This window comes from Neopelma chrysocephalum, unplaced genomic scaffold, assembly GCF_003984885.1.
Source record: "Neopelma chrysocephalum unplaced genomic scaffold, ASM398488v2 Primary Assembly neopelma1_59, whole genome shotgun sequence".
Taxonomy (NCBI): domain Eukaryota; kingdom Metazoa; phylum Chordata; class Aves; order Passeriformes; family Pipridae; genus Neopelma; species Neopelma chrysocephalum.
In genome coordinates this window covers 14,423,851-14,434,478 of record NW_020897714.1, presented here as the reverse complement: position 1 = coordinate 14,434,478, position 10,628 = coordinate 14,423,851, and the positions used below count along the sequence as shown (strand labels likewise).

The 10,628-nt window shown below is 40.6% G+C and overlaps 1 protein-coding gene across 4 annotated transcripts in view; it reads left to right on the top strand.

The window, feature by feature from the left end:
- Positions 1-2,972: 2,972 nt before the first annotated feature.
- UHRF1BP1L (UHRF1 binding protein 1 like) overlaps positions 2,973-10,628 on the top strand; it is a 58,417-nt gene continuing 50,761 nt past the window's right edge. The window contains exons 1-2 of one of the 4 annotated variants that reach the window (XM_027679958.1): positions 2,979-3,183; positions 10,283-10,429. In XM_027679958.1, the coding sequence (XP_027535759.1) occupies positions 10,407-10,429 (23 nt within the window). In that variant the 5' untranslated portion in view covers positions 2,979-3,183; positions 10,283-10,406. Of the gene's footprint in view, positions 3,184-3,645; positions 3,740-10,282; positions 10,430-10,628 lie in introns of those variants that run through there. The other 3 variants (XM_027679962.1, XM_027679957.1, XM_027679959.1) reach the window with 3 other exon arrangements.

Below are 10,628 nucleotides of genomic sequence, written 5' to 3'. Positions count from 1 at the left end.
GTTGGATTCAGAGTTAGTTTCACTTTTTTCTTTCTTTTTTTTTTTTCCAGGACCTACAGGACAAGTGCCAGGCTATTAAGAGTTCACTTAGATTTATGTGTAGTGGTTGATATACATAAATATTTAAAATCTCTTGGAACTAAAGTTGGTATATTTACTGTCACTGCTACCTGAGGGCAATTCATACATATTTATTGAGTTTGTTTACACATTCACTCATGTATTGCAATGGCACTTCTGATAATACTTTCTGTTGTTGTTGTTAGAGTACGTAACAAAGACAAAGTCAGCCACACAGCAAGGACACATAAATAGGACTTTCAAAAGTCCATGCAGCAGCAAACCTTGTACATTGCCCCTTACAACAGTGAGAATTGATATTTTGTGATGCTCTTTGAATAATGGTCTGTCAGACTGCTTAAGCCTTGCACATCTGCATTTGAAAACAGACCATTATCTTTTGCATTATCCATATGAAGCCATGCCAAATTTCTCATTCTGCAAGTATGGTACAAAGCATTCACTGAAACTTAGGTCACATTTAATTTGTCGTGTTTTGTTGGTTTTGGGGGTTTTTTTAACCACATCTCCTTTATTGGGGGAAAAAACAATTTTTTTTTTGCTAATTCTGTGACCTTCATGTTTGTTTTTTGTTTTTTTTTTCCTCTGAATTCCATTCCAGGTTTTACAGTTCAGAAATCCCTATGACATGAAAAGTCAAACTCCCTCCGCACACCCTATACAAACCACAGGTGCTTGTTTGCTCTGCCCTGTGGGAACATGCAGCCTTGGAATGACTGAATGGTGCCACGTACAGAATTTGCAGGTTGTTTAGAACATCCAAAGGAAGTTGTCCTTGAGGAAGAAGTTATTGCACCCTTTGACACAGAGGGCGTTATCCAGGACTTCGAATCCTTCTACCTTTATTTAGGTGACAGTGAGGGGCAGGTTGATGGGTGAGGTGACTGCCTGATGGAAAACTCTACATCCATGCCTTCTTGGGTTTTCTGTTAAATCAAAAGTGTTCACAATTTGGCCTTGAAAATACCTATGGGAAGTATAAGACAATTTTTTTCTGTGAGATCATTTTAGTATCCTGGACACACTCACAAGTGGGGTTCTTTCTTGGTAACATGAGTGCCAGCTGCTAGATAAGGGAGGGAAGCCAGGAGCTGCAAGGGATACTGTGGCCAGCAGGGTAGGACCTTGCTAGAAAGAGCCTATCCCACCACCCCCAGCCAGGGAACAAGGTTGGCAAGGGTGGGAGCGAGGCCCAGAGCCCAGGTCATCAAGCTGATGATATAGCAGGTCCAACATCAAGCTAAGTCAATCCTCAAGTCAGGGGCAGGATCAGGACTAGTGGGATGAGTAAGAGTCAGACATAGTCCAGAGATCACCAGGCAGGTCCATGGTGACTGGGTAGGTCTGAAATCAACATGGAAAGTTGGTGCCCTTCTAATTCCGTAGGGGGTGGGGAGAATGTGTTATGTGGTCTGTATTGATCTGTGTGTTTTCCTCTGTTCCTCCATTCAGTGTGCTCCAGGAGATGAGGGGGATAACATGAGGTTACAATTCAGATCAGCCCTGCTGCACAGAAATATTTCTGGTTTTTGGTTCTGACATCAGTGAAGAGCCTCAGGACTTCCCCCGTTCTGTCAGTGCTATGCTTGCAAGACATTTGAAAGAGAACACGCAGCATGGGTCCTGCTTTCCTTGCCCCTCATATTTTCTCTCTTGATAAGAAGCTGATCCATCACAATGATGAGCATTGTTTCTCCATGATACTGGTAGATTTTTTCCTAGTTGAGAAAATTGAACTTAAAACAGGCATAAAGTGTTAGCTTCATACACAGCTCATTTCTACTTTATAAATCTCTTTTAAGAATATAATGAGGTCAGTATTACACAACTGACTGTTTTTTAAATGTCTGGAAAAATCAATTGAAAATGTTCATCTCCTGACCTGTTTTTTCTATTACTGCTTCATATTTCTGACTTAAAGGTCCTTGGGGTTTTGGTTCACTGCTTGTAAATTATTAATGTTATGCATATGAGAAGCAGAGAAAATACTATCTGATGTCTTTCCTCTGCAGCTCTAGACTATTACAGAGGCAGCAAGCCATCCTTCATATGGAGGTCACGTCTGAAAAGCTTGTTAGTTTTCTAACTGATAATTTTTTTCTTTTTCTTTTCCCAATTAATACTACTTTTTAGGGTCCTTGGTTACCCACCACTGAAACTCTTCAAGATACCTTTTCTGAATGAGGGACCACCAGAGAAGAGGGTTACTGGATGAACAAAACTATTATAAGACAATTATTTTTTAACTAAGTTGGAGATTTTGCTACAGCATGATAAGCTGTTCTTTCAGAAGTAAAATAACTCATAGTTTTTATACTTGCCACAGATACCCAGTGAAATATAAGCACTGGAGAAATATGATTTTACAAGTCTCTGGGTTTGAGAAATTCAGCTTAAGGGAAATATATGTGTGTGTATATATAAGAATGTATTGCCATAGCCTTATAAGTTTCTGACAGTAAGCTCTTCACCTTATCTAGCCATATTCCATTTGTCTGGTGCTGTAGAACCTGCTGCCATCCTGTCTTTTAGCTCGGCCAAGATCAGGCCCATGCAAAGGTGTGCGGCTGTTGGGACACGCTCCACAGGCGGGAGGAAGGATAGAACCACAGGCGGGGACGCAAAGAGACGCTTTCAGAGTTTTGGAGATGGGAAGGCTGAAGAGGGATGAAAAAAACAGCTGGCGGAGGAGAGCGGGGAAAAGGGGGGCGCTGGCACTGAGGCGGGCACAGGCTGTGGGCGCTGAGCCCGGGCGGCGGCGCTGCCCAAGCTCTGCAAGCGAGCAAGTGGAGGAGGCGCCGCTCCCGCTGCCCCGACCCTGCCCCACTCCGCCCGCCGGGGCCGCCGCTCCCCGTGCGGGGCGGAGGCTGCGGGCCCGTCCCGCCCCCGTCACCGGGCGATGCTGCAGCCAAGATGGCGGCGGGCACTGAGTGAGCGCGAGCGGGGACAGCGGCTCCGCTCCCGGCGCTCTCCCCGCCTCGGGCAGGGGCGCGCAGAGGGATGAGGCGCGTTCCTGGTCCCGGCTGGTTGTCGTGAGGGGCGCGAGCAGAGAGACACCATGGCGGGGATTATCAAGAAGCAGATCCTGAAGCATCTCTCTAGGTCAGTGGGGCGCGGTGCCCTGGGCAGGCTGAAGGGTGTGCAGGGCGGGGGAGGCGGCGGGTCCCTATCCCGGAGAGCGGCCCCCGGGGCCAGTGCGGGACGGAGGGACCGGGCTTCATTCTGCTCGCGGAGGGTGGAGTTGGAGCCGCCTCCTCGCAGTGATTTGGAGGCGGAGGGGGTGGCCGTGTGCTCATGTGGGACTGTCCGGCGGCGACAGCCGCTTGGCTGTCCCGTGGCCCCCTCAGCCGGTGCCCGGCGGGCGGGCGAGGAGGGGGTCGGTGCGCCTGGCGCAGGAGGGAGTCATCGAGTGAGTCACCGCCGGGCTCCGGCCGCCTCCCCGCCGGGCAGACGGTGCCCGCCCCCGCTGCTCGAGGTGTGCTGAGGGAGAGGAGCGGGGAACACCCCGAACCTCACCGTGGTCCCGAGGCGGCGGGGGAGGGGGGTTACAGCAGCCGCCCCCGTGCGCTGTCTGGCCGGGGCTGAGGGAGCTCGGCCTGTGTCCTTGCAGCTCAGTCTGAGCTCTTGCAGACACAGGTGAAGCCGGGCGACAAAAAAGGTGCGTCCGAGTGCGCGCAGAGGAATGAAAATAAGTTCGTCGTTTTCTGCGTGACTGAAATCATGTCTAACGTGCTTCGCGGGTTAAAGCAAAAAAAAACCAACCAACCAAACCTGCGGTAAAATTTTGTGGCTGTCAATGTCGTGTGTTTGAAAGATGGAGAAACTGCAGAAAGTACACAATCTGATTGATACAGTTTTGAAAAGCCACATCACATTTTTCTCAAGGTTTTCTAAAGAGAGGCAAAAACCTGTTAGGTATTTGGTATGTCATGATACCACAGCGTTGCTAATTCTTCAGAGCTTACTTTTCTATCTTAAAACATATAACCTGAAATACTGTTCCATTTTTTGCTTATTTTTTCTGAAATGTTTTATTCTACTTTTGTGTGGTATTTCTGAAAATGTTTATAGAGGAAATCAAACCAAATGAAATGACAGATTGTCATTTGACTAATCTGTTGTTGATGCACATGGAAAACACAATTCTCATTCCAAATCCTTTGATATCTATCTGCTAAACATGATGTATGAAGCATCTTCTTTGTCCTATTCATGAGTTATGTAGCTGGGAATGCTGATAAAGAAATCTTGTCCTCACATGAAAATAGCTGAGCACTGTGTGAATGGAAGTGCAGTGTGAAGATGTCATCAGCCTTGAGTCAGCTTTCTAATCAGAAGTGTGCATGGAATAGCTGAATTTAACAGTTTGCGTCCTATAGTGCTATATAGCAAGCTGTATGGAAAGAGGAGTGAACTCTAGACTCTGCACTACAGGTTAGACTCTGAAATGTGCCTGGGACCTAGGCAGCAGTAAGATGAGCTGCTTTTTGTCTAGTTTTTCAAATAAACAGCTGAGTACATTAGAACTAAGTACTTTTTAGTGTTGATAAATCTGTGTTTGCTTTCTCATGTGTTGTGATAATGCTTATGCAACTAGGCTATGTCAAGTGATTATGACACATTTCATCACTTTTAGGAAGCTTACGGAATATGACAGATGATCTGAGCTTTCCAAGTTGAAGTTGAGGCTCATGATCCGTAATGTGTTGACATTGAAAGTGTGTTTGCTACCTAAAATACAGACAGCATTGTTAAACCCCTTGTTATGAGTGTTCTTAATCACATGATCAGGTAATGTTTTCTTTCTACTTTCTTTCGCTGTGCTTCAGTGGGTTGTAGAAGTGGGTTGTTCAGGAAAACAGAATTCAAGTGACACAGGCACTGTAAATCTAGTGGCTTTTTAAATTTCAGGAGCTCAATATTTCAACAAAAATCATAATATTATTTCAGGATTTTCTTTAGTATGTTTTGTGAGAACATGATTATGGAGCCAAATGCATAAGGAATTTCCTGCAATACAGAGACACTCACTTTTTACTCTATTTCTGTTGGTTTCTGTTCTGCAATTGTCATAGTTCCTTGAAACTGCTGCCTGTTTGTCATCTTCAACAAAGCAGGTATTAGTGACAGGATTACAATCTATTGAAAGAGGTCCATATGTAATAAAGGAATAGTGGAAAGAGTTACCGTTACCTCAATTTACTTTAATTTTTAATGATTGTATTTCTCTTTATGTTTGAACAAAGACAAATCTAATATGTACTTCGAAGAAAAAATAGAAGATAAGAACTTGTTCCTTCAGTTACAGAGAAGTACTTTCATTTTATGCCACCAATCACAGACCAGTTGAGGTTGGAAGGGCTCTCTAGAGGTCTTGTCCATCTCCCCCAAAATCATCATTGATTTGGCAATGTTTGCCATGAAGATTGCTGCAATATCAGTTAATCACATGTTAGCAATTTGCAGCTTTTTTAATATCTAGATACTGTGTTTGCAAATTTAAAAGCATTGTGTCATTTAATAGTGCAGTTTCCATTTAGCAGCTCACAGTGCTTTTAGATGAACTGATAATGATCTCTGGCATTGTGAAGGAGCCTTATCATTCTACATTTGTTAGCCAGGAAAAATTTTGCATAGGTATGAATCTTTAGGGTCTGAGAACAAGAAGAGGAAGACAACCCAAACTGCATTTTGAAACAGCTTTGATATCTGAATTACTTTTTATCTTTATAAAGGGTTTTACTTATTGCTATGTTACATCTTAAGAACAGTGAAGGTAATAAAGCTTGTTTTACTCAACTTGTAACAAACTTATATCAGGATCTGGTGATGAGTTTTTTGCTTTCTCAGTCTTTTAAAATTTTTAAAAATGTCCTCTATCTTTGACATGCACTGCTCTTTTCTGAGGCTGTGGTAGAAAATGAGAAGGAGGGAAGGAGTAGGAATAAAGTACACGTTTTTTTGTTGCTCTTCAGATTACATGGTGCATGCCGTGGAATATGAAACTAAATGTAGCAGCTAAGCTGTAGAGATGATTTTGTCATTAGGAGGCTTGAATTTTTGTCAGCTCCATATTGTGTTAGGTGAGGTTTTGGTGAATGCGGATGATGGAGTGTCTTTGTTTTGTAATATATGTGCCCTGAAATGAAACAAGTGTCTGGATAATGGCATCATCCTTTACAAAGATAGGAAAGACACACTGTGCCTAGGAAAAGTCTTCTCTGTAGCATTGGGATCACTTACTCTTTCTGTGAAGAGTTCCCCGTGAACTGAAACTTGTGTTGAATCTTCATCCATGCTGTTACATATTTTCAATGGGTGAGAGATTTCATCACCTTTTCTTGCAGGTTTTCCTGTTCAGTGCTCTGTTATGATGATAACAGATATCCTTCAGCATTCCTTCTTTAGACTTTGTGGATAACTGTATGAAACAATGGTGTTAAAGATTTCCAATAGGAATCTAGATTGCCCTACACAAGCTCACTGTGGTGTTACTGTTATACTGTCTGTGGTTATAAGGGGATCTCTATGTCAGGGCTTTGAATCTTGAGTTGTGTATATCCAAGATAGAGATCAGGTGTTATTAATACAGACTTGTATGAGGGTATTTCCAGGTGTTTTTTTGGTTTTGACTTTTAGTATCACTGAAATTTACTCTCTAGTTAATGAGCAGTCTGAGTCTTCTGTGTATCTGCATTATCCATGTTATCCATGCCTTTCTGTGAAAAACAGTTTTGTTTATCAAAATATGTCTAAAAACCATGAAGTTAAGCTTACAAACTTTGCCTCTATGTTAAGTAGCCCCACTGAATATGACATTCTTCATCTCAATTAGATATTAACTCTTAAGTTTATCAATGATAGCACATAGTTCAACTTGAAATGACATTCTTTCTTTGTGTCTTATTTGCTGTTTTCACAAAGAAAACAGTAAGACTTTTAAAACTCTTTGGTATGGCAGAAACCCAAATTGTTTTCAGTTGTGTCATTAGTTAATGTTCTGTGTAAACTTAGACCTTTGCTTTTGCTCACCTGAAGCAAAGGATGTGAGCATACTAAGATTTCAATAGAAAAAAATTACATGAATTTTGTGACAATGGTTTTCACTTCATAGTCAGGAAATCATTGTAAAGCTCATATGAATATTGGGTTTACAAAGAATAGCATACTAATTATGTGGATATCAGGATCAGCTGATCCTGATATGAGCAGTGATATCCTACATGATTTGGTACAACTCCACTGATACATGTCTTACCTAAATATTTACCCTGCATATTTCCCTGCTTTTATACCAGTAAGACATGCCTGATTGGTGAGGGATGTTACCATCTCAAGAGATCTGAAGCGACTCCTTTTAGAATATACCAGTGTAACACCTTTATTTGGGTAGAATGTGGAATGTATTTGGCTAGAATTCCTTCCTGTAAGTAAATTACCAAAATTGTTTGGATGAAGTTTGAAGCTTCTGCTGGTAGCAAAATAAGAGAGGTTTTTTGCTTATTTTCAGTTTTGTGTCTTCCACTTCTATGTTACTTTAGTTTTGTGGAAGTTATCTACTTCATTTAGCAGCCAAAGAACACAAAATGTGCACTTTGCCACTTCTCTCTTTGCTTGTACTGATTTTACAGAGTGTATTCTACATGACTGACTTTACTGGCTTGAATAGTATGTGGGAAAATTGCAGAACACAATGTAGGCATAACAACCTATGTTGTCCTGAATGAATCTGTATTGAATCTGAATGCTTATGGAGAGTGTTAGCATTATGTCTGTCTTAAACAAGTGCTGCACTTAATGAAAGAACAAGCCTGAAAAACAACAGGTGGTAAAGCAGAACTGCTTGAGACAGCAGAACGAGGAGGAAGTTTAAATTAAACTTTCATTATTATCCTGTATGTCTTAAATTCCCATATGTTTGAAATTCAATACTTTTAGTATTTAAGTGGAGATTTCATACCAACAGTTTTGTCTGTGTGAATGTGTTGGTAATGTTTTCATGAGCAAAGGAATCAGTAAATGTTTTTTTCAAGAGAAATAGAAAACTTTCACTTTCTTCTGTTTTGTTGGTAGCTTCATGCATCATACTGCATTTTAAGCTTCTGTGACAGAATATCTTCCATAATCCAAACTGAAATTACCATGGTGCTTTATGAAATTATGAAGGTATTTTGGAGATAAACAGGCAATAATGTATTTTCTGGTAGAATTCTTAATCATTACATTTATTAAGAGTTGATACTGAATCTTTTGTTACATCTCAGATAGATCTCAAGCTTTCAGTATTTGACAGAATTTGACTTCCACTTTTCAGTTTGTTTTAGATTATTTTTGCAAATGTGTTATAAATCTGGATGCTGAGTCTACAGACATTGTATTTGTACAACTAAAGTTCTGCTGAAGTTTGACAACTCCTGTGTATACATAATAAAAATTAGTGCATTTGCACAATCAGCAGAATTAATTAGCAACATTTTACATGTCTGTAATAATTTTTTTAAACAATTCTCAGAATAATTTTAGTGGGAAATAAGTTTCACATCAAAAATAATGTCGAAGATCACTGTATTCAAGTAGCTGACATGGTAGTATGAAGCATTCTCAGGGAAAAAAACGATATTTGAATAAGCCTGTGAGGAATAAAATTGTCTCTTAAGTTCAAGTGGTTATTGAGTATGTAAGAATCAAAACAAAGCCCACAGTTACATTTTTTTGAAATGTGTTATTTCTCCTGCCAAAGCCTTGGTGCGTTTGTTTTTGTTTGTTTTTTTTAATATCAAAGGAAGATAAAATTATGTATTAAACTTCCAGAGTGACACGTGCTTGTTAAAGTGTCTTGTTTTATTTTTTGGTGAAACATTAATGGAATTATAAAGGCCTACACGAAGTGATTTATTTCACAGATTTTTTGCAAATCACGAGAATAAGTGCTAACAAGTAACTGCTTAACATATCTCAGGTTTGGCTTCTTGCGGGGCAACCCAGGTTTCTCAATCCAGGAGCTTATGTGGGAGTTCTGTATACCTTTGTGGAGCTGGTACTAACCAGGATTCACATCTCTTCATTGTCTCTTTTTTTCATGAGAAAAAAACAGCTCAGGCTGTGGCTTTTGGTACTTCCAGCCTCCTCTGGGTGGATGTATGAGCCTTGATGTAGGAAGCATGTCCCCAGCACGAATTTCGTGGCAGGTCTGCCATGCAGCTTTACCATAAAACTTGAGATTGCCAGAGCTTTTTTTTTCCACAGAGTTGTTTGCTGCTTCTGTTAAGAAGCAACCTTGGGATACAGCTACCCAGGAATGTGAAAGTTACGTGGTTGCTTACTTCTAGGGCACTTTTCATGTTGTAGTTTCTCTCATTGCTGGGGATCTGGAAACCTGAGAAAAATAATAATTTGTAACTAAGTGTCTGTAATTCACTTTAGTGATAAATCTCTTAAATGCTGTTCAAATATCCCAGCAAACTGCCTACCAACGGCACTGTCCAAATGCTTGGATTTTATCATACCCGTAAGTGTTGGAATTAATTACATTTAGGCTGAGGCATCTCTTCAAAGTGAAGACAGTTAACAGAAAACTCTCTTTTTTTTTTTTGAGAAACATTTGCTAAAATTTCATAGCCTGCAAAATCAGAATGTCAGATGTGTGCAGGTTTTTGTAGCACCACCCCAAATGCAAAAACAAATCCAGAAGTCCCTGTAGGATCAGGTTTCTTTAGTGTGAATTTTGAATAGCTGAGGTTGAGACACTGTGAATAGGAACAAATAATGTGGGATGAGAAATCTTAGGATAGGCAAAACAAAACTGAAAAGTTGCATCCCATTTAAAAGTAAAATAAAACCCTCTTATGCTGCATCTCTGGGCTATCTTCCTTCTCATCTCCCAAATATACTTACTGAAAATATATCTCTGTAACCACTTGGTTATATTATATAGATCTTTTCTGCATGATTACAATTTTCTCCATAAGCTGTTCATTTAATGGGGCTGCAGTATTGTAGTATCAGACAGCAAGGGATATTCTTATGGGAATCTAGTATTTTACGTAGGTCTGTTTCCTTTAGAGTTCTATAATGTCATGATGTGTAACAAACTGTTTTAACTGTAGTTATCTTCAACTAAAACTCTCTTACATTATTGTATCACTCCTTTTTCCCTTTGAACTTGATCCCTTGTGTGTTCCCTGTGTCCCATTCCCTGCAGCGATCCCAGATGGCTCTGGTGGAGATTGGTTTGCTGTGAATGTCCTTACTACCAAAATGAGTACCAGAAGCTTCTCAGAAGCCATGGGAACTGACCACTTACTTTCACCAGGAGTAGGGGCCTTATGTCTGAATACCTTGCCCTCAGGTAACTTCCCCTCTCCCACCTTTGTAGAGTAAATGTAAGAGGTGGTATGCATTTATATAAATTTGGGAGTGAAATGAGCTCTGTAAAATATAACTTGGATTTTCCCTTCTTTTTGTAACTTACAGTTCTGCAAAAAGTAATCGTTTGCTATGCAGCTATGTATTCTGATTTCTTTGGGGTTTTTATAAGTCCTAAACTA